The sequence below is a fragment of the Coenobita brevimanus genome, chromosome 75 (assembly GCF_032717465.1).
Source record: "Coenobita brevimanus isolate Jiangsu-jjx chromosome 75, ASM3271746v2, whole genome shotgun sequence".
Taxonomy (NCBI): domain Eukaryota; kingdom Metazoa; phylum Arthropoda; class Malacostraca; order Decapoda; family Coenobitidae; genus Coenobita; species Coenobita brevimanus.
Genome location: NC_137028.1, coordinates 8,006,561 through 8,031,061, shown reverse-complemented (window position 1 = coordinate 8,031,061; position 24,501 = coordinate 8,006,561). Strand labels below are relative to the sequence as shown.

At 43.5% G+C, this 24,501-nt stretch overlaps 1 protein-coding gene across 1 annotated transcript in view; it reads left to right on the top strand.

The window, feature by feature from the left end:
* The first annotated feature begins 11,257 nt into the window (after nt 1–11,257).
* Nucleotides 11,258–24,501, top strand: part of LOC145408067 (uncharacterized) — a 46,354-nt gene continuing 33,110 nt past the window's right edge. Inside the window, exon 1 of the mRNA XM_080278876.1 lies at nt 11,258–13,271. Within this exon, the coding sequence (XP_080135002.1) occupies nt 11,373–13,271 (1,899 nt within the window). The 5' untranslated portion in view covers nt 11,258–11,372. The remainder of the gene's footprint in view (nt 13,272–24,501) is intronic.

Below are 24,501 nucleotides of genomic sequence, written 5' to 3'. Positions count from 1 at the left end.
CCTACACCTTCTTGTTCTTGTTCTTCTTGTTCTTCTCAACACAAGGACACGGGACTATATCTTTACAGTCATTAACAGTTGCCTTGGCATTATCGCTTCCTTCACCATCATTGTCATTTCTTCTCCCTTCTCGCCAATGATCTTTAAATCCTGTCGAATTATGACTTTTTTCTTGTTATCTCCAGACGATTTGTAAATTTTTTAAAACTTAGAAGAGACCATTATAAATGAATAGTTAGATTTTGCCTTTACTAACTCATTTACTGTTAGAATGTTCTGTGTGAAGAATATCATCTTGGAGTTGAAAGAATAACAAAATAAATGGGTAAATATATGAGTCCTAGATGATTACGCTCGTACTAACAACGTCTTGGATATTTTATGGGTAATCTTAAGCGTACGGATATCCAAATAATACCAGGGATTTGTATGGCCGATCTAGAGTATGCGGCTATCCTACTGTTAGCTTGTTTTCACCTGACGGAACTGGGTCACTCGTATCACTGAAGTACTAAGTGGTGGTTGAGTGAAATTCGACGCGCCTTAGTTATGGGGCATTAATATCTCTCCTCTGTTTCCAGTCATATCGGTCCTCTATTCTGACTACACCTTGCCATCAACCGAGATGAAAGGGTTAGCAATATTTGTCAGATTCGAGTTAACATGGTACAGTAATGCCTGTGATCAGTTAGCAATCAAAATCACGAGCGTCAAAAGAAATGGCGCTCCTAAGACTGTTATATTACGCTTAGCAGATTCCTTTAGTAACAGACTTCATACAAATTGTCTCCTCACCAGTTCCAAAAATCTTTCCTTAGCCGAACTGGATCACCTGAAGACAGAAGAAGAAGACGTTATCGTGTGGGAAAAGTTGTTCATCTCTAGTGAGGACGGAAGAAAAATGAATCAGGAGAACAAGATTTATTAGAAAAAGGCGTCATCGTAGTGATGGGAATAATCACACCATCAACACTCCGTATCCACCTCCCTTTTGAGTTTGTTTTCTTGGTGTTGTAAAAGGTTCCGCCTTTATGCTGTATTGGAAAAAGCTACAAATAAACACACCGGCATATCTAAGAAAATACTGGAGAAGTGACGAGTATTTTCAAACATTTCGTTCAGTGTTTCAGTTTAAAAAGCTAGAACAAGTAGTCATGGTTTTTAGATCAACTGTAAAATCATCCTGCATTCTGAGTCGGTATGTTTTCTTGGCGACAACATTCTCACGCCATTTTCGCTCTCCTTCCTGCATCAATGTCCTTCCAGACGGTATAATAACAGGGTTCTTTATATCCTCCACATTGCCGGAGCGTTTTTCACATTTCCTTCGTTACGTCATCTCACTGTTACTCCTTTGTTCATGTCACGGTCCTCGCAGTTAGATAATTATCATTATTTTATTTATTTATTTATTCATTTCATCATCATCATCATCATCATCATCATCATCATCATCATCAACATCATCATCATCTTCTTCTTCTTCTTTTTCTTCTTCCTCTTTCCTCCTCCTCCTCCTCCTCTTCTTCTTTTTCTTCTTCAACGCGTTCCCTGTCAACGTGTGCAAGTTTTATAAAAATCTGTTCAGGCATATAAAAATACTCCTCACCAAGCAGTCATCATCAGTTCGACGCGGCTGACAAACTCCCGCGCCATGATATCCCAGTCGTGTTTCGGTTGTCATGGGAGACCTCGTAATATCTCTTCCATGGCGATTTATTTTCCGTCTTACACCGCACTTTTTCTTGTACGTTATTATATATTGTATCTGCTTAACTCAGTTTGTGACAAAGTTGTTATATTTCTGTTTACTGTCTTCTGGGGATTTTACTCAAGTTAGGGACAGAATGAGAAATGGAGGGGTGAGATACAACCTTCATTGACCTCTTCACAGTTTGAGGTTCCCGCAAACTGTGTAATAACGAGTGGAAGAAAGAATAAGCGAACTACAACATCGCCGGACTCAAGGGGATAACAACGGCATGTACGCATCAGTGATATACAGGAGGATTATTAAGGTGTATAAAAAAATCGAAACAACAACAACAACATCATCAACAACAACAACAATAATAATAATAATAATAATAATCATAATAATGATGATGATGATGATGATGATGAAGATAATAGCCGAGGCAGATGCGTTACGAAATATCCAAGGCAAAACAGACACACGGTGCTGAGATCCACCAAGACGGGCCAGATGCCTACCCAGCCTGCCATAGCCCTCCATGCTTTACTATATATGGCTGACATGTAAGGCTGCGGTCATTAGTTCCTTTACATCGTCTTGCAAACGTATCATCCTAGTGAAATCTTGCTAAGTCCATCAGCAATAATCGAATGGACTGGAAAATCTTGTTTCATTGGTTAGGAACTCCACTGTCCAAGTAAATAAATAAATAAAAGAAAGAATGAATGAAAAATAATTTTTAAAAATCTTGCTGTTTAATTAACAGTTCTCAGATCCGAACCCTAGATGTGTAAAAGTATAGCTACTGGTAGTTGACTGGAACTGTACAATGAACAATAAAATGATTTTCACATCAGAGCTTGCTATTTTAGTAGGTTGGTATTCTTATTATAAGATATATTAGTTTCACGATGCATACTCTGAATCGGTGAATGAGATGGTCGTGGCGGCGGCAGTAATAAAGGAATAATAAATGTTATGGTGTGAAAGGGGTAAAAAATTCACTCTCCAGCTGCGTCTCTTTCTTGACAACCGAGTCATCAATGTTATTTTGGTGTGTCAGACTTGTTTCTCCACCCTTCCTCCCCGTCCATCATCCTCTCTGTCTTCTCTTCCTCCTCCCTGTGTCTTCCCTCCCTCTTTCCTCTTTCTTTCCTCCCTAGGTCCTCCCTTTCTCTTCCGTGCTCCTGTCTCCCATCTTTGCCATCATCCTTACTTATAGTTCGGTGATTTAAGTATTATTATTAGTATTCAGGTAGGGACGCCTCGTTGAAAACGAAAGGTTTGTGTGGTCTGTATATCTGTGTAGCTCTATGAAACCTGTCTTCTTGGTTCTCTTGTACCTTCATTCTCCCTGTCTCTTCTCTTCCTCTTCCCTGTCACCACACCCGCTTTACCTACTCCCTGTCTTTTCTCTTCCTCCCCTGTATTTCTCCAACATCTTTCCATCTTTCTCCCCGTCTTTTCTCTTTCTCTTTCCAGTCTCATCTCTCGCTCCCCATCCATTCCTTCTCTCCAACTTCTTATCTTCCTCCTCATCTTTCTCCCTCTACTGTCCCTAACTCTGCACCCTCTTCCCTCTCTATTTAGCCTCGTTCCTTCGTACCTGTCCTCCCTACTTAGCCTTCTAGCCTCTTCCCTCGCCATCGTCCTCCCCTCCCTAGCCTCCTCCCTCCCGGTCTTCTCTCCCTCCTCTCTGTCTTCCCCTCTCTGCTTATAGCCTTCTCTCTCCCTATTTGCCCTCCGTCCCGTTCCTCCAATCTCTTGCTTCGGGCGAGTGTAGGTGATGGTGTAACAGTCATTACCTGGCCAATCCTACGGCAAGGCAATGGCTTACGCCAGCTCTCGCACTGCCATCACATTCCCTAGCTCAGGTACAAAAATTTTCCCATTGATTCCTTAGTTATCAGTTAATGGTAGGAAATCGTCTGGTGTTGGCCTAAATAAAATACCTAGGTGTATTAATAACTGGAAAATGCCAACTCAAGGTAGGTTTTGAAATCTCTGAAGGCTGGGATTTCTCTCAGCTGAACAAAATTCTTTAGAGATACTAGGAATAAACTGCCCATGTACCACAGTGAAAGAGCTGAAGAATAATTAACTTGTTCCCTACAAAGTCTACCCTGAGCTAAATAATATCATCAAACAGTAGCAAACATAATACCATAATAATAATCTTGTTTTGGTTGCTTTTATGATGATGGAAAGAGGATCATTTTTATGTCAGTACTAGAAGTCTAATTTAATATGGACTGCCGAGCCACTGTGACTCCAGTTATTAGGGATTAGTTTACAAATCCCTTCTCTATGATTGGTCTTCAGGCTGAATATAATCGTCTGGTGGTGGCAAGAACACAATGGAAAAGACGTGTCCCTTATGATGGTGTTAAAGAAAGTGTTCCTGGCAGCCTTATAAGTACGAGTAGGAAGATATTAACAAAATATGCAAAAGGACTGATGTGGGTTTTACAGGACATAATTCTGTAGGATGGATCAAAGTACAATGCAGTGTCGGCGTCCTCTTGCTTGACATTCTTTGGTTCTTTCTCTTGGCAATAATCCTTTCAGCCCATGGACAGTTTTTTTATTTTATTTTATTTTATTTTATTCTTGTTGTCTCCCGATGATTATCTTCAGCCTCTATTCTACCCTCCATGTAACTTCTACCTGCAGATCGCTGTGATAAATATAGGCCTACCCACGAAAAGGTAGTTGGTAGGTAGAGGTGCTCATCATCCACTTGTCTGATGTAGTGATACCATCATGTGACTACACAGTGTGACAAGCTAAACTGTTACCTGTAACCCAGGAAACCATTTACTAAGTTAGATGGTAACAATTTAACCAAGTGACGCCTGGTGAGCTAGTGGGTTAAGGCACTCCAACTGGATGGGGCCAGTAAGGGTTTACATCCGAGGAACGTTTGGGATTACTGCTTACATAATGCCACTCAGAGAAGAGCGAGGCTGGTCACCCTCCCCTGAAATTTCAGTGACATTTGGTGATATTTACCTTAGTAACTTTTTCTTGCTACTTTCAGGCGACTTTATTCACCTCTGGAAATATTTTCGAGCCGTATGAATTAGTTATTGCCTTGTTTAACTCCCTTTACTATTATGGGGCTCTCTACCCAATGAAATAGCCTGGAGATAATAATAATAAATGACAAAAATACTTCGCCGTCTCGAGAAGGATAAAAATATAAAGACCTTCAGAAGCAGAGACAATACAGGCTGATATTCACAAACACACCTGTGTTCCGTTCCATGTCATAACGAAGATTTCTTTGTCGTGCAGGATGGCGAAGGAAACGAAAATACCTAAAATCTTCTTTGGCCAACTCTTCTGCCTCCAGAAATTAAGCTTAGTTACGAAATGTGCAATTGACCGTAAGTTTGTTGAAAATGCGACTCCAGGGGGAGAAAATGCAGCCCAGCTTCTCACCTCTGTCACCAGCTCAGGGTCAAGAACACAATGGCTCAATTCTTCCGTCAGTGTGTCACCATTTTTATTCTTCCTGTGATTGAATGTTTTGGATGACTGATTTCTGGAGGCGTTTCCTGATGACATTTAAGATGGTTTTAATTTTTGTGGATGTTTTGTGTTTGCCAGTCACCTCTCCTCTTCAATTAAGTACAGTTGCATACATATGACAAAGACAAAGGGCATATAGGAAACTAAATCTGCACGATTATATAAGTAAAAATGTGTATGTTTTCCTGTCAAGTCAGATATCCAAAATATTTTCAGTTTTCCATCTTGCCATACATAGGACTACGGTAGTTTACTTTCGCTCATTTATTTGCATTGTAGATTTTTATGTCTCCTCCTTTTCTGCTCACTGGTAACAATAAAGTTTGTCCTCACAGTCGAGTTCCCTCTATGACAAAGTAGACGTTGAGGTCATCTAAAAGCTACGTAATTTTTCTCGTAATGGAAACAACAATGAAGCCAAGTTTTGTAGCTGCCAGCAAACTGATGGACAGACATCAGAATTTACTCTATATATCTACTGCTCTATTTACAGGATAACAACACGAATAAATTAGTACATATTGCTATATAGTAAGACGAAAAATGTTTTTAGAAAAAAAAAATAACTACGATTGTTCCCCGTAAAAAAGCTCATCTTCTATGAAACTGTGGTAAAAGAAAACGTTCATTTCCCCTAAGTAATGGGGGTACCTTAAACAAACGGTTATCATCATTTCTCATGTGTATGTGTACTGTATGTGTGCAAGGTGTGGTAGGGACTATGAGGAGCTTAGCCTTGGTGCTCATCTTCGTAACATAATCCTTTGACTCTGTGGTGGGTTATTCACCCAACATCGTGGGATACAATGCCATTGCATCATCCCGGTTACCATAGTTACCTCCCCTAGGTGTTACCCTAAACACTTATTTTACCTGCCAACCCAAAAAAGGTGGATGGACACCTGAGGTGAGTGACGCCAGTTGTCAGCATTAGGATTCGAACTCTGACGCTAACAGGCCAGCAGCTTCAAAGTCAGCAACGCTGACCACGCAGCTACCGCGGCGAGAATAGATTAAAAAAAAGAAAAAAAAAAAAAAAGAAAAATCATATTTTAGCATTAACCAGCTTAACGCCACGTTACATAACCCTAATGCAACATAATTCCACATTTCCTCTGTAAGGGACACGGAAAAGTGGCGGCGTACAGGACGGACGTCACGTTCATTGTACGTAAACCCGAATATCCTGACAGTATTCATGTAAATCTATATGGTCTACGGGAGAAAAAAAAAAAAAAAAAAAACTAGGAGATGGATGTGGGTAGTGAGGGTGTGAATGGTGAGGGCGAGGAGTGAGGGTGTGAGTCGTGAGGAAGGTGAATACAGGTATGAATGGCCTACTGTGGGTGCAGAGATGATGGGGAAGTGAGGGTGAGACTGAGAGTGAGGGTGAGGGTGAAAGGTGTAGGGGAGAATGAGTGAGATTACCTGAAAGAATAATTACAAAGGATCTTACCCATTTTACTTTTTATGATATAGCCGACAAAGTACTTAAATATGAACAAGAATGCTGTTTTATCGCATTTTTTATCCAAATATTCATTCTGGTTTGGTTCGCCTATGAAGTGATCAGTAGCTGTATGAGTGGAGAAGAAAGTAAAACAAGCCTTTCTAAAGTATGAAAAAAAGAAGAGAACGAAAAGAAACACGAAAACAAAGGATTTCTGATAATAGTGAATGTCTGGTATGGAGACTATTTTAGAACTAGGTTAACGTCCTTCACAGATACGATCCCTGGTACAGTTTCGAGCAAGAAATATCGCTCCACATTTCGATCGAAGAATTATGAAACTCTAGCATAATACTCTTAAGTTTAATGGGTTTCCAAGGATTGCATCACCAGGTTTCGAAAGACATTGGTCGCCACTTCGTTGTCTATTGTTAAGAAGTGGGCCAATACCTGCAGTACTGTATGTCTAGAGTTGTGCAGCCGGGGACAAAAGGTCTCGCCTATTTTACCTCTCACTCTCCTCTGGTGTCTAATATTCCCAGGCTGAGGGAGATCTGACACATCTTCCCATAGGCTGAATAATTCTCTTTGAAACGGTGCATCAGGGAGACAAATAAATGATGTATCCTAAGTGTGAAATTGGCGCAGTGGAATAGCTGACGAACTTTCTTCCGCGATTATACCTGGCGCCCTCACCCGAAAGTTCAGCAGCTACGGCAGGAAGTGAGCTGTTCAGATGTCGACTTTTTAGTTCCACCGTCTCCGCGAACAAAGGTCAAAAAGTGTACTCCTCTTTGCGTCACCCTTAATAAGTGGGTTGGCGTAGAGGGTTCACTTTAAGAATTATTTCCCCCTTTCCCGGCAGTGCTGCATGCGGTGTATAATTAACACTCTCAGGCTCCTATGACTCACTCTCAGCTGAATAAAATCGTCTAGTGTTTGCAGGAATAGAATAATAGAGTTGTTTCGACGATGTAAAGGTTTACACTGTACCGTACCACAGGCTATACTACACAATACATCACACTTCCATACTGCAACAATTACACCACACTACAGTCCACACTACATCGTTACACCCACATACACACACCCACACCCACAACCACCCACCCACCCACTCACACCACTCACTCGCCCCCCCACCCACACACACACGTACGGATGGCTCCAAAATAGTACGCTTCCTCAGAAAGTAATATAAGTGGTATTTCACTAACTTCTTAGGTTTAAACACTTACTCATAGCAGAACATAAATCGCCTGGTGTTGACTGAAATTGAGTACTAGAGTTATCCCGACCATAAGTAGGTTAACGATGACAATATTAACACTCACAGGTTCCCATGTCTTACCATTATCTCCAAAAAGTCTCCCAGCGTTTAATGCAGTAGAATTTTGGCGTTGTTCCTAGCACAAAAGGGCTGAGTTGGAGAACATGGATCACCATACTGAACTCCTAGCGCCAGGGATCGAAGATCATATGGAACTAATTCAAGGCAGAGATATATGACTATCATTGGAACAGAAATGGGAAGGGAGGCGTAGAAATGGTTTTTGGTGACGAAGTGGTATTGGTGTAGAAGTGGTCTTGGAGTAGAAACGATCTTGGAGTAGAAGTGGTCTTGGTGTAGAAGTGGTCTTGGGGTAGAGAATGCCTTGGAATTGAAATAATTTTGGTGTAGAGGTGGTCTTGGCGTAGAAGATGCCTTGGCGTTGAAATGGTCTTCGCGTAGAAGTGGTCCTCATGTAGAAGTGGTTCTGGTGTTGAAATAGTCTTGGCATAGAACAGTCATGGAGTTGAAATGGTCTTGGCGTAAAGTGGTCTTGGAATCCAAATAGTCTTGGTGCAGAAGTTATCATGGCACCGAAATGGTCCTGGCATAGAAGTTGTCATGGCACCGAAATGGTCTTGGTGTAGAGATGGCCTTGGTATTGAAACTGTCTTGGCGTAGAAGTGGCCTTGGCGTTAAGGAGTCCTTGTCATTGAAATGGTCTTGGCACTGGAATGGTCTTGGTGCTGAAATGATGTTGGCGTTGAAATGGTCTTGGGATTGAAATGGTTTTGTGTTAAGATAGTCATGACGTTAAAATGGTCTTGGCGTACAAGTGATCATGGCGTAGAAGTGGTCTTGGCGTAGAAGTGGCTTGGTGATGAAACGGCGTGGCAATGAAACTGCTTGGCAAAGAAGTGGCTTGGCAATGAAGAGCTGGTTGAAAGGTTGACCCATGAAAGGAGGAAGGGTCAATGTCAGTGGGAAATCCTTAAACTTTTCATGTCATGAAAGCAAATGTATAACCTCATAATGAGTGGCAAGTAAATAAATGTCCAAAGAAACACGGACTTTTGAAGAAGAGATGTATAATAGAGGAAAAGAAAGGACAGTATGAACACAAGCAGCGATCCTGGGGAAGTATTCTTCCTCCCCTCCCTTCCCCAGGGAGTCATGGATCACCATAAAGATATTTTAGATTATCCAGAAGTATTATTTGCGGTATATAATGAATGAAATTTTGAAATTTATATCATGACAGCATGGTGCAATCAGACTGCCTTGCCCTTAACCTCTTCAGTTTCCAAGGACGTTTGTTGTTTCGTTTTACCTTACGTAAGACTATCTCAGTTTTGGAGACCCCCTCGCAGGGCATGGGTTAATGGAGGTTACATGAAACCCCTCCAGTCCGAAAAGTTTCTCTGAAGCTGATGAAAATCGTCTGAAGATAACAAAAATAAATGAATATATGAAATATGACGTCAAAGGAATGAAAGGGTTACTGTTGTGGCTCCATGTCTATTTGGACATAAACCCGGTTGATTGCAGGCTAAAGTTGCCTTTCTACAGTTCACCACTCTTCTTTTAGGGGATGGGGAGTGATCTGAAGAACGTTTGCATAAGAGGGCAGCAGAGTCACCCGGTTATATTGGCAACACCACGTGAAGGTAACCCTCTCCAGCAACAGTAAAAGAGGTGATAGAAACAATCACCAGACTCGACACACACACTCTTAGCGATTGCGCGAACACTGCCACTTATGCTCTATTACAATCACAGGTAGGAGATGTGGGGCATCAGGAGGGAAATGAATGCAGAGAAATATGTGCAGGTATTTCTTATCCATTCTTTTGTACCTATCTATATGTCTATCACTCAGTCAATCAGTCTATCTATTTATCTATCCATATAGCCCCGATATCCTTAATAGTAATCTTATCGCTTGTTTTTATGGAACATTTTTAGATCAATGTTTCACAGTGGCTAGGCTTGTTTATAGGAGTCTCTTGTAAATAATTCAATATTACGTTCTGGGTATTAGGCTATGGGGCCACGAGGGTGTATGTAAACGTGGGTACTGGCTCGGAAAATGTTGGAAATGCTGTTGTGGAAGGAGTGTGTGTGGTCGAAATTAGATGATGTTTACACCACTGGCTGATGGATGTCTGGGATTTATCTGGTGAAACTTGGACCTTCAACTACAATGGAAGTTTCACAAGCTGTCAGTCTATCTCTTTTCATCCGCATAATAAGTAAATGGAAATCTTAAGGTACTTAGGCTATTCACTGTACTGAAAATAGTTTATTAGCATTAGTGAGTAAATGGGAGCGTGGCTTATTCAATTAGGTAAACTTTGGTTACTGATTCATTCTGCTTTAATTTTTTTTCTGCACCATACCTCATCCCACCTTCGGGGGGGGGGGGAGGATGACTGGATTATGATAATGATAACTTACGTTTATTATGACTTTAAAATGTTTTTTTTCTTTTTCTTCGTGCATGACTGTAAATGATGTTACTTTATCTTCTTGTTACAGAGTCCCGGACCTTGACCTGCCCTCAAGGTTGATCCAAGACTTCAGCGCCACTTCACAGGACTCTCACCCTTCAGCTTCCACCTCTGTTAGTCTTAATAGTATTTACATGAACAAAACAGAAAATATTTTTGTCTGAGGTAACAGTGACATAAACAGACTATATATTAATGTATCTTCTTACCCTGATGGTCTGAAGTAATGATAATATAAACTATCTGGGCCAATAGTAAGTTATAACCGTGAAAGGGCAATGCTGGGAATGTAAACATCCAGAAGTAGCTTTGAAAAGAGAGGAAGGACAGATTAAAGAGAAAAAAGAAAGAAAGAAAGAAAGGAAAGAAGGAAAAAGAAAGTGGGATAAGTAAAGGAAAGGAAAAAAAAAAAGAAATTGAATCACAGGAAAGAGAAGAGAGAAGAAAAGTGTGTGTGTAATCCGGGTTAGTGGCATACGCGATGAGGTGAGGAAGGCCCACAACCCCTACCTCTGCACAATGTCGCACGTGACGGTGGTACAGGTGCACGAGGCTCACTTGAGGAGCTATGGGGAAGAGCTGGAACTGTGGCGTGGGGCTAAATCAAGCACCGACGCAGAGGAACACACGTACAGCCACAACCCTACACTAAGCTTAAGAGATTCAGAAGACACACAACACGCACACACTCGCAAAAATCAGCTCAACTCTCAAGGAATAGAAGACACACAAACTGATTACTTAAGTGCTCCAGGTTCCAGAGAAATTAACGGCTCGAAAGCAGCGTGCAGCAGTCTGGAGTTAAAAGAGGTTTTTGGAGAAGGGGAAAGGCAGATCACCGGCTTGAAAGATGGGCTTGGTGAAGATGAACAGATCACCAGCTCCCAGAGAGTTTGTGGTGACTGTCTGATGGTAAAGGCACGAGGGTCAAAAAGACGTGCGAGGAGGTCCAGCATCATTGACCAGAATGTTGGAGTCACGGGATCAGCGGTGCTCATGGTGTCCGATCCTGCTCAGCAACACTCCTCTGACGCCTCGGATGCTGAGTCTGAGTCATCATTAACGTCATCAGTATCGTCCCTCTCTGACTCCGACTCAGGCCTTAGTAGCACCATAGAAGTCGGCATGAGTCCGACTCCGCATCACTCCACCACCATTGCCATAGGAGACCAAACTAACGTCCAGGATAACAGGGTTTTGGTTCATGTTATTCCCGAAGAAAGTGGAAACGATGCGGCCACTGGTGTATCAGGAACATCGCCACAGGAAGGCAGCATCGCTCAGACTGTAGAAAGAGAGGATAGTGACAAAGCAGACGGGGATGTGTTGCTTGAGTGGCGAGTGCTTCCCCCCTCGTCCCCCATCCCCCAGCAGGCCGCAGTACTAGGGATGGAGGGTGACCGCGGCTCCACCCCGACCTCCTTTTCCAGTGCCTACACTGTGACGGAGCACGAGAATGAGAGCACCAGTGAGGAATCTGAGGCGTCCCGGCACAACTGGTCAGGTCAGGATTCCGAAGATGAGTTGCAAGGAGTCCCAGGGGGCGGTGGCCGCACCCCACCCTGCCCCACACCCTCCATCAGCGAGGACGAGTTAGTATGCTGGGGGCCAGTGGCTGAGGAGTTGGCGGGTCATGAGCTGTCTGGCATAATTACTGGCGTACACGCCACCCAGCTACAACTGACTGTAATGGAAAAAGCATCGGCGCTGGCAGCAGTTAACGCAGGATGTAAAAGTGATTCGGACAGAATTATGTGTCGCCTGCGTCACTCCTCTGAAGGAAGCATCAGCAGTGGCAGCAGCAGCAGCAGCAGTGAATGTGGTGAGAGTGTTGTATACAACTACATCCCATGTCGCGAGCAGCGTGAGAGGGAAGACGAGGAGTTATGGGTGGCTAACGAAGCGGCTGACCCGGGAAATACCCTGAACATCCACAGGGCGAGTCCTCCCCTGTTGCCGTCACCGCCAGGATGGTGTGGCTCACTTGGTCACGGGTCCGCCAGGCTAGAGTCGACCAAGCGTGGCGCAGTGTGGGGCGAGCAGCTGCGGCTGACGCACGGCTGTGTGGTGAGCCCCGCATGTGTTGCATCGCTCATGTGCACTCTCGCGCCCACCCTCGCACCGCCCGCACAGGTGGGCGGCGTGTCTCCCCCGCGCCGACACTACTCCACCAGGCAGAGGGTGGCGGACGTTCAGGGGGTTAACATTGTGGACGAGGAACCAAAGTACAAACAAAACTGGAGTAAACGTACCAGTGTGTCGCAACCCCTACGTGAAAATATTATACTTCAGACATCCACAAGCACAAATATGCCCACGAAAAGATTTTCCTTTCTCATTCGGAGCAATAGCGTCAAACAAGATGTTTCTTCCGCTACAGAAAAAGTTACTACAGTGACTCCGAACCGCCAGCCCATTACCCCTAGCGACCAGGCCATCCTCGACAAGTTAGCCACCCTGAACATCGATACCCCTGAGGCAATACTGAAACCTCGAACGCGGTGCTCGCTGTTTGTCCCTCCATGCATACGGTGTGGTGAGCCCGTGTACCCTCAGGAGAGGATGGAACCAACAATTAGGCTCGTCTACCATAACTCCTGCTTCAAGTGTTACCAGTGCGGCGTCAGACTTACTCTGAAAACATTCTTTAGGAGTCCGCTGGATTCCAAAGACACTCGGGTTTTCTGCAGGAGCCACACGCCCTCACTGGATCCAGGACGGGTGAGCACAAGCCGCCTTGATGCCTCCGGGCCGTCCAGCAAGAGCAGCAGAGATGGGACGTCCTCTGCCCCTCACAACCAGATTAAGGTAAGTGGCATCATGATCATCATATTCCCTTTATTCCAAGCTGACGAAGATTACTAACCTTGTCCAGCTCAGTTGATGTGAAGGGTAGTCACGGAGTGTTTTTTTTTTTTTTTCTTAATTTAACGATGATTCCTAATCCCATTTAACTCAAATGATGGCCAGGTGTAGTTCGACTGGAGGAAACATTTGACTAATAATTAAGGAGGTTCATTCCTACGTCATAACCAAGTGTCGTCGAAATTCATGCAAGTATGACAGTATAAAAGTTGTGGGAGTGTCCCAGTTCTGTCGGACAACAACAAACCAACTGAAGTTCATTACCCAAGGGCGTATCCAGTATTGTACGAAGGAGAATTTCCACTAGGTAACCTCCTTGGCCAAGAATACGGAAAAGGAGGGTAAGGGTGGGGAATACAAAGAGAAAAAAACAGTACCATCTTATTTCCTTGCCTTTCCATACTCTCACCAGCAAGAGGGGCCGCCATGGTGGCCTGGTGGAATGTTTGTTGGGTGCTTTCCTTGTCAGTCACGAGTATCGCATTATCACTGTGTAGGGACCCTCTCTAAAAAGCTATATTTGGAATGATTTTTCAAAAAATGTTTGTTATCAGTTGAATAACTTGTTTTGAGAATGGGCAAGAGGAAAAAATCAGGAAAAAGCTTAAGGAGAAATAAATTTCAGTCCCACCTATTTTTATTCACTTGTCAAATTGAACCAGTCGGAAAGTTAAGTCCACTGAGGAGGGGTGGGGGGGTTTATATTCAACAAATTCCCCCCCCTTCCCCACCCCGACCTCTCTGGTTACGCCCCTGTACCTTCCCATTGTTCTCAGGTGGCGGTAAAGTCAGGGTCAGCGTGGGTAATATTTCAGGTTGTGTACTCATCGCCTTTTGCAACTAAGCCTTGAATTTTACACCGACCCCATGTCGTACAAAATGAAAACTATCTGTCATGTTGTCGTGCGTTATATAACAGCACTCGGCATCGTCTTCAAGGTCAGTGTGTTCTGAGTCTTGTACATCAAAAGACGTTTCTTAGCTGAGTCATTCCTTCTGTCACCTTTACAGCGGCCAGACAAATAGGTTAGTCAATGGTCGACTCTCCGTAAAGGCTTAGCAAGAGATGAAATATATATAGTGGCTGTATTTATTATATTCATATCTGTCAGTGAGAACAGGGTACTCAGTGAGTGACTTACTATACATCCAAAGCACGGGAAAAAAAACAAAGATTCACTTGATTTATATTCATTACTGCCATGTAGAGACGAATAGGTTACGGTACTCAGTGAATGACTACTGTACAAGACTGGCAGGTGAAACACTGGCAAGAATGTACAGTGGCTTAGGATCTTTCGCAGCACATCTTCCTCGGCGATTTCTTCCGCACATTACATCGTAGCTACCTCTTATATGGCGTTGATGCAAACTATGCCGATATAAAAACTATACAAATAACATACGAGAGAACGTTAAGGTGTAATATACAAAACAGTGAATAAAAGGTGCAACGAAGCCCCCCAAATCACCTGGAAAACGACGTATAAAGTGTGTGTGCTTTTCCTCTTGTGTTCTCGAGCAGTGTGTGTACGGTTAAGGTGCTTTGTGTACACTGTGCACTGGGCGTTAAAATGTGGCCTATATTTTCTCTGGCATTTCCTAGCACATTTTCCTTGCCTTTTTGTTTTGCACATTGCACATTAATATTTGTGTGTGTGTGTGTGTGTGTGTGTGTGTGTGTGTGTGTGTGTGTGTGTGTGTGTGTGTGTGTGTGTGTGTGTAAAATATATCTTAATTAATAACAACAAAATAAGAATCAGTACGGTAATACAACAGGTGTAATGTGGAATATAAATCGCTAGAACATATGGACACATACTAAGCCAATCCAAACACCCTAAGGCGTCACATAACAGGACACAACGAAGGAAAAATTCTGACCATTGCTCTTTCGGACTACAAATTTCAGTGATGTTGATGTTTTCGCCCACTGATGCCATAAGGGAGAATAGCGTGCACTACTAAGAATATAACTGGGGACGCTCCTCACAACCAGACATAAAAAGGACTTTGGAATGGCCGAGGAGCTTGTGTTCATGCTAAAATTGATCGCACCCAGCAGTTCGGACACTTACTTTGTTGGCTATGCTATCCATTGGAGTGACACGGACAGACAGACAGACAGACATAATAAGTAAATAAATATGTTCTCTCTCTCTCTCTCTTTCTCTCCTTTCCATCCCCTTGATCTAAATACAGCATAGAAGGGCAAGAAAAATGTTAAATTATACCATGTCTCATGTACTTCCTGAAAACAAAATAAATTATAGAAGGATAAGGTAAAGAGAATACAAAAAAATCTTCCCATGTCTCGTGTCCTTCCTACGAAAATACGTCTTAGTTACGAGAGAAATATTGTCGTAAGTTTTTCTCCGCATTTGAGGCCCGAAGCTTCTCTCTAGGCAACAGGCAGAAAATAGAAATTGCTTGGTCATCGTTAGATCTCTGGTTTAGCCACGGGGAGGGAGGCAGCGAGAGAAGAAAGGCAGCGATAGAGGGAGGGAGGGAGGCCGAGGGAAAGAGGGAGGGAGGCCGAGAGAAAGAGGGAGGGAGAGGGAGAGGTAGCAAGCCAGGGAGAGGGGGATGGAGGGATGTTTGAAGAGGGATGTATATATGAATAGAGGGAGGGATGGAGGAATAAAAGGATGAAGCGAAGGATGGAGGAGGAGGTGGGTGGAAGAGATGTTAGAGGGTGGGTGGATGGAGGGTGAGAGGGAGGGAGGGATAACGGAGAGGAGGGAGGAATGGGGGATGGACGGGAGGAGGGAAGGGGGAAGGACTGCAAGGTACGCTCTAATACTGAATTCTGTGTTGTTAATATTGCTTGAATAGCCACACCGTTTGTATCACCAACTGTGTGCAGAATAAATCGCTAAGTTGGTGGTATTAAGGAATCTCAAAACCGCTAACCCATGGATTCGGATGCAACGCAGGGGATCAGGTGAGTCAAGGTCAGCTGATATGACGCAAGCACCTAACACTTCCACCTTCAACACATATTTCTCTCTCTCTCCCTCCCTCTCTCTCTCTCTCTCTCTCTCTCTCTCTCTCTCTCTCTCTCTCGCCAGCAACGGGTTATTTGTTTATGCATACCTCCTCACCATCTTTAAAAAAAAAAAAAAAAAAAAAAAAAAAAAGACAACTCTATTATTCACTACAGTACGAAGGTCTTGCCAAGTATGAAAAATATTATCTGAAGGTAGAAAAAAAATATGGAAATAATGTAATAATAAAAGATGGACTCGTATCGAGGAGGGAAATGGAGATTATTTTTAACCTAGGTACTGTAACAGGTCACTCTTACGTAGAATATAATCGTCTGGTGTAGAAGGAAAACTCAATTTGTGATAATGAGTGATTGTAAATTACTTTTGCTGGTCTTGTACAACGGGAAGAATGTGACTCAGAAAAATCTTTGGTTTGCCAGAATGTCCCTCATGTACTTAACAGGGATACATTTAAACCTCCTTCAGATTCTGATTCAGGAAGTTGATGCAGTCGCAGTGTGCAACCTAAAAGAGTAAATAAAACGACTGATGCCACTGGAGAACCGTACTGTGTGCCGAGACGAGAAGCTGTGATGTATTCCGGTCACTTTCATCTACTTGGAGAGTCATAGAGCATACTACATCTCACCATTCTTTCGTGTGTAATATAAATCCTTTAATATCGACAGAGATTGTAAACAAGGGAATATTATCTTGCCCTAAACGGAAATAAACTGAAAACGAAGAGGCACTAGAATGCCTCCCAGACCAACGAGCATACGGCCGCAGGTGCAAGGAAGCAAGGAAGGTGTGTGTTGGGTTGGGAGAGAATGTTGTGAGGGGCGCAGCTATCTGGCGGGGGGACAGGTGAGGGAACGGGAGAGTACGGAGGGGAGGAGAGGGAAACGGGTGTGTAGGGGAGGGGAGGAGAGGATAATGTGAGGGATAAGGAGGGGAGGAGGGGGGAAAAGGGAGAGAAGAGGGAAGAGGGGGGGGAAGTGGAGAGTAGGGAAAGGGAGGAAATATAGAGGTGGCGCGGCAGGGGAGGGAGGAGGGGTAGGGGGAAAGGGTTGGGTTGAGGGGGAAGGGAGAAGGTAGGGGGTCATGGCTGGTGAGAGGCATATGACCCCTGGCCGCCTCAACCCTGTCCCTGCGGGCCTGACCAGGATTCCAGAGACACCGATGGATTTTGTCTAGCATTCTAAGTGGTTTTGGCGATTTCGTAGTGCATCTGCTTTAGCGATCTATTCTGAACATTTAAGTTCAGTATCCTCTTGTATGTCATTGACGCAAATTATTTCCATAATAAAGCAATATCAGAAACACACAAGAAAATTAAAGGTGTAATAAGCAATATAAGTCATTAAGGAAAGGGTGCTACGAAGCCTACGACGCCACCTAGAATATGACAATTAGTTACACGAGGAACAATAAGACTTTCATACAACAGTGGCAGGTATGCAATAATGACTGAAAACTAAGGTACATAAAGGTAGAGTGCCAAGGTGTAACACTGATATAATAGGAGTATTATTAAGAAACCAAAGAAATTAATGGGAAAAGAAGGAAACAAATGAGGGAAGCCTGCAATATTGTCCCTTCCAATGAATGTAACGTATCTCTGAGCTAAAATCAAGATCCGTGCATGAGGCGGAGAGAGATAAAGACAGGCGTGGGCATAAAAAGAGACAGTAAATTAGATGGGTTCATGAGACAGACAGGTAAAGAGAGAGACGGAAGGTTAGGTGGGTGTATGAGACAGACACAGGCACAAAGAATGACAGTAAGTTAGGTGGGTGCATGAGACAACAGAGGCACAGAGAGACAGTAGGTTAGGTGGGTGCACGAAAGACACAGTCACAAAGACAGACAACAGGTTAGGTGGGTGTATGAGACAGACACAGGCACAAAGACAGACAACAGGTTAGGTGGGTGTATAAAACTGGGAGGCTGAGACAGAGGGAGACTATAACAAAAACCCATAATGACAGGACACCAAGGTGACCCTCGGTAATGTGGTGCAGAGTGATATAGTGTTGTGTAGTCTGGAGCAGTGTGTGGTGTAGTGTAGAGCAGTGTGTAGTGCAGTGTAGAGAAGTGTGTAGTGTAGTGTAGAACAGTGTGTAGTGTAGAGTAGTGTAGTGTAGTGTAATGTAGCGTAGTGTAATGTAGCGTAATGGTGTGTGAAATATGGTGTATTGTATTGCACTACAACGTTGCGTAGTGTAGTGTAGTGTGGTGTATGGAGCTATGTACTGTATTGTAGTGTAGTGCAGTATAGTGCAACCCCCTTGCTACTGACCTTATGAAGTCTCGGATGAACGCACTAATTGGCACCGAGAAGACAGTAGACTCAACTTTTTATGAAGGCGTAGCTCCTTCATCTTCAACATCTAATCTTTGTTACTGCCAGACACTTTTACTGAGCTCAGGGCAGACCTCTCGTTCAGTGGTCACCAGAATTTAAATATGCCTAACCTCTGAACTGCCAGACGTCTATCCTGAGTAATGTCGTTTGGCGGTAACAAACCATAAAAGATTTCGCGGCACTGAACTGACTAAACAGATTAATCTCTTCACTACCAGAGGCTCTCTAACGCTGAAAAATTCTTTTGACTATAGCAAGAAGAAAAAGAAAAGGGCGTTTTGATACTAAAGGGTAAAAAATAATGAAATCATACACGTCCTGCATCAGATTTATCGGTTATTATTAGATACTACGTGAAGTTTTAGCTGTTAAGAAATGAGAGAGATGAAGTTAGTTTTGAAGTGTGAAGTTTACCAGAGCTACGATCGATAAAGCTTTATGCTTTTGAAGTCGGGCCAAAAATTCTTCGTTGCAAAACTTCAAAATAAAAAAGTTTACTCTCTCTCAACATTTTCACTTCTCTTCAGGCCAGCGCAAAGCAGACTGGATCATGGCTTACAGTGATCAAGGGGAAATGGCGAAAAAGAGTTGAGTTTATTTACAGATGATCTGAGAATGAGGAGAATTAACCCCTTCAGTACGAGGACGGTTTCTAATTTCATTCTAGCTGTCTTCAGATTATTTTTATTCAGCCTGATAGAGCGCCCCCGTAGTAAGAGGGCTAATGAAGGTTCCAGCGTCTTCAGTTTTGAAAGCCTATTACGAGGTAAATAAAGTCGCTCTGATATAGCATGAGCACTTTGAATATCCATCACAGTCGTGAAAAGATTTATAGTTTTGGATGGATATATAATTTCGGATACTAACATGGTTCACTGGCAGAAAACAACTTGGCGCTAGTCACAAAAAATCGCAAATATCTTTTCTACGATAGGTCTCTCTTCAGCTAAATATCCTGTAATAGTAACATGGTAAAAAAGTACCGGTATAACATTCTTGTATTAAGGAGGGAAAGTAAGGAAACAACACTGAAAGAAAATAATAAAAATGAAATACAAATGACGCCCTCGGATTGAAGAGTTAGATTTAATGAAACGAGCTTCCAATCAACTTCTTTATTTCTGATTAGTGTATTGACGCACCGTGAATGAATTATTGCTCTCGATTATACCACGTCTGAGTCTCGTAAATGGGCCACGAGAGTAGGTGATACGTTTGCTAATATAGTGAGGAAAGGGACAGTTTTGAAGATGTAACTGGCTACTGAATACGTATAGTAGGCATAATAGCTTTCCTACGCCGCCTCGAAAATCAGTATAGAATGTGATCTTGATAAACTAAGGAATAATACTGGAGTGGGTTGAAAGGCTTGCAATGCGGCCTCAACAGTCCAGTGCCTCAATAGTCCTGTGCATCAATATTTCAGTGCCTCAGCCGTATACAGGAATACTGAGTGCAGATGTAATTGCTCACATTTACACACTCATTTACGGCTACATTCACATAATTACATTACCTTTGCATACGTAAGCACAAACGTCACACACACACTTGCACATGGCAACACACACACACACACACACACACACACACACACACACACACACACACACACACACACACATACCTGGCAGCTGACAACGCACGTGTCCTTGTGTTAAGTGGTGCAAGGGAAAACACGGGGACATACCCGCACAGCATATTAGCGCGCGCGCACACACACACATACACACACACACACACACACACACACACACACATATATATATATATATATATATATATATATATATATATATATATATATATATATATATTTTATATACCATATATATATATAGATAGATAGATAGAGATAGATAGATAGATAAATAGATAGATATAGATATAGATATACTTTCGTGACTGAACTGAATAATTGCTCTTGCCTACCTAACCTGTCTAACCTGTTCTCTAGTGTGTATATATGTGAATGTTCTCTCCCCACACACGACATGGACACGTGTCTAACGACGCCAGGTCCTTTTGTGTGTGTGTGTGTGTGTGTGTGTGTGTGTGTGTGTGTGTGTGTGTGTGTGTGTGTGTGTGTGTGTGTGTGTGTGTGTGTGTGTGTGTGTGTGTGTGTGTGTGTGTGTGTGTGTGTGTGTGTGTGTGTGTGTGTGTGTGTGTGTGTGTGTGTGTGTGTGTGTGTGTGTGTGTGTGTGTGTGTGTAGTACCAAGTCATCCGTGAGGTGAATAAAATATGTCGCAAGGAAAAATTTAACTGGTTGGCACTAGTAAGAATGTAATAGCATCAGTGAGTTACCATTGCACTCTAAGGGTTGATTCAGCTTGTATGTGTTTCATGTTAAGCACAGCAATGAGTGGATGGAGATCTGGCATAATTTTGCTGGGGAATCTGAAGATAGTTTTCCTACTTTGTTGTTCTTCCTGTTTCTAGATCCTACCCGCCATTTGTAGGAGTGGAAATTGAGTTCTGATGGTGTTGGTGGCGGTGGTGGTGGTGAGAGTGATGATGATGATGATGATGATTACAAACTTTCCCCTTAGTTTTATTCTCTCTCTCTCTCTCTCTCTCTCTCTCTCTCTCTACGCAACCCCTTCACTTTTCTGGTCGCCTCATCCTACTTTCTCTTCCTTGTTCTCCCCTTCACCCTTCTGACTCTCCACCCCCGCTTTACCTCATCCCCCTGACTCCCTCTGACTTCCTTCCCCTCCCTGTGTCTTCCTCCTCCTCCCCCTCCGTCTTCCTCCTCCTCCTGCCCTTCTGTTTTCCTCCTCCTCCCTCTATCTTCCAACTTCTCTTCCCTCCCTCTGTCTCCTCCCTGCCATTCTCTATCTTTACCTGCCTCTCCCTGCCTCCCTATGCCACTTCCTGACTCCTCTCTGCTTCTCTCTCCATTCCTGCCTTTCGCTGACTTTTCCCTCTCTGTTTTTCACTCCATTCCTGTCTTCTGACTTTTCTCTATTTCTCCAGCCGCCCTCTGTCTCGTCCCCATCTCTCTTCCTACCTCCCTCTATCTCGAATCTCACTCTGCTTCCCCCTTCCCTCTCCCCTCTTCCTTCTGTCTCTCCAGTCTCCCTCTCTCTACTTGTTTTCCTCTATCATTCCAGTCCCTTGTCTACCTCGCACCCCCCCGCCCCACTTTCTTTCCCTACCTTTCTTTATCTCTCCAGCATCCTTCTGTCTCCTCTTCCCTCTCCCTATCTTTTTCTTTTTTTTCAGTCTCCCTTTGTCTCCCCTGCCTCCTCCCTCTCCCTGCATCTCTCTGTCATTCCAGTCTCTTTCTGTCTCCCTCCCTCCCTTTTTCTCTCCCCACCTCTCTTTATCTTTCCAGCTTCCCTCCATCTCCCCCCCCCTCTCTCTCACCCCTTTCTATCTCTCCAGTCTCCCTCTGTCTCTCCCTCTCGTACAAGCCTGTTCGACCACTTTTCCTCCTTCCTGTTTCTTGTCTGCCATTCCAACCACCTTTATCTTACTCCCACCACCACTCCACATACCGCATCCGCCTCCACCCTGCTTATCGCTCTACCCTGCCTGCCCTTCCACCATGCCTACCTCCCCACCCTGCCTATCATTCCATCAACCCTCTCCACCTTGCCTGCCTCACCATCCAGCCTTCCATCCTCCTGCCTCTGACTCTCTGCCTATCGTCTGTACCCTCATATCTTTCACCCACCTCACGATCCGTCTCCACCCTACTTATCTGTCCACCAAACCTCCTACCTCGCCTACCCTTCCAACACTCAACCTCATCTCCTCATTTCTTTGTTTGTCTTTCTAACCTTACTCGTACAGACTGCTTGCCACCTCCACCGTCATGTTTTATACCTACTTATCTATTTACCTACCTACCTACCTACCAACCTACCTTTCAATGCATCTTTCTTTCCTCCCCACCACCTTGCCCACCTTACTTACACTTCCACTATCCTACCTCACTTCTTCGACTGCATCTCCACAAGCCTTCCTGGGATTTTAAAGGCCGCAATATCGTCATTTAAGGAGGCTTTCCTGGATCTCTTCTCTTGAGTATTTATTTTACATGTTACGTCTTCATAACTCTTTGGATGCAATTTATATTTTTTATTGATTTAATTTGCATTGATATATATGAAAAAAATATTAATATGCCATATGCAGATATAAGCTAGTAATCACAGGTATTCGAGTCTCCTTACGTGACAAGAATACGGCCCAGGGTTGATAATCACAGACATACGATCAAGTTTTCTATCGCAACTCATACATATTTTTGTAAGCAGAATAAGGAGGGGAGAGTGCTGATTTTTTTCTTTTCATGTCTAAATCTTTCTGCAAAAATTAAATCTGAGTTACGAATAGAGAACAGGAAGAGGAGGAGAGAGTTGTGTTTCTCACATCTCTCGTTCTTCCGGCAAAAATAAAGCTGAATTAGTAATGAGAGACGATCGTGACTTCGTCTGTGCCTCCGGGTCCGGGTGTAGCCCAAAGAAGATTTCACCTGCCATATGTGGGCTGTTGATGGCTTGTTTTGTGGGTGGAGGAACTGCCCTCACCTGGCTCCTCTGTGGGAAGGGGTGGTAGGGGTAGGGGTGATGGTGTGGGTAGAGGCAACGGAGGCGGGGGTAGGGGTGGCGGTGGGTGTTGAAGGTAGGGGAGGTAGAAGCAATGGTGGTAGTCGAGGGAATGGGGTAGGGGTAGGGGGGGTAGGAATGGTGATGAGGGTACATGCAAGAGGTGGGGATGGTGGTGGGTGGTAATGGCAACGGGGTAGGGGAAGGGGTTGTAAGGAAGGTCGGAAGGGAACAGGGGAGAGAGGTGATGGAAAAGGGTAAGGGAGGTGGGGGTTATGGTGGTGGTAGAGGCAAGGGAAGGGGAGGTAGGGTTGGTGGCTGGGGTAGAAGCTGGGGATAGGGAGAGCTGAAGGCAGTGGTTACGGTGGTGGAAGAGGCAAAGAGGGGCAAGAAGCAGGGGTTATGGAAGTGGAGGCGCAAGGGAGGAGGAGGAGGAGGAGGAGGAGGAGGGATCACACTGACATTACCTCCGCTGGCTCACGTCCACGAGGAACTTTCACTGCGCAAAATCCTTTTCTGTACGCAAAAGTATATTACCTTCTTCCAGAGACGCTTTCTATAAGGGATTCTTTCCATGTAACAGAAAGTCATTTATATTTAGGGTTATATTCTACGTGGGTCTGGAGATTCCGTAACTCGTCTTCCACAGCGATTTATTATCCACAATTCTGTACAACTCATACATGTTTTTAATGCAAACTATGTTGGTTCTATCAATAAGAAAGATTGGAAATGTTTACTACGTAAAATGAATCGATTAAAAAGATGAACGAAGCCTACAATGCTGCTTAGAATAAGGTCTTCAGTTATTTTCTAGTACAGTACATCGGAGGTGGTAAGGTAATTTAAAAATGACTGTCTTACTTCAGAGGCTCTTAGTCTGCAAGATGAAGAGAGTATTAGGGCTTTATAGTCCATCTAAAACAACTATACCAACAGTGTTTTCGTACTAGTATGCATTCCTTTTTAAAAAAAATGAGAAAATTACGTTATGGTGTATGGAAAAATTGTAGTTATTATGGCCCTTTGTAAATGGATACAGGCAGAAAACATACTGCACAGGTGTAAAATCCACAAAGAACTTCTAGTGCATTTTAATGGATGAGAAATGTTGCTATCAAAATTTATGATCTTCTTTTATGATACTAATGACTTTTACTCTGTTGATTTTGTGGTAACAGTGAACTCAGCCAGTTCCTGATTACTCTTATCGAGGTGTAGGGGCCCGAGGGTGAGCTATCTAGTCCAGTCCATTTAA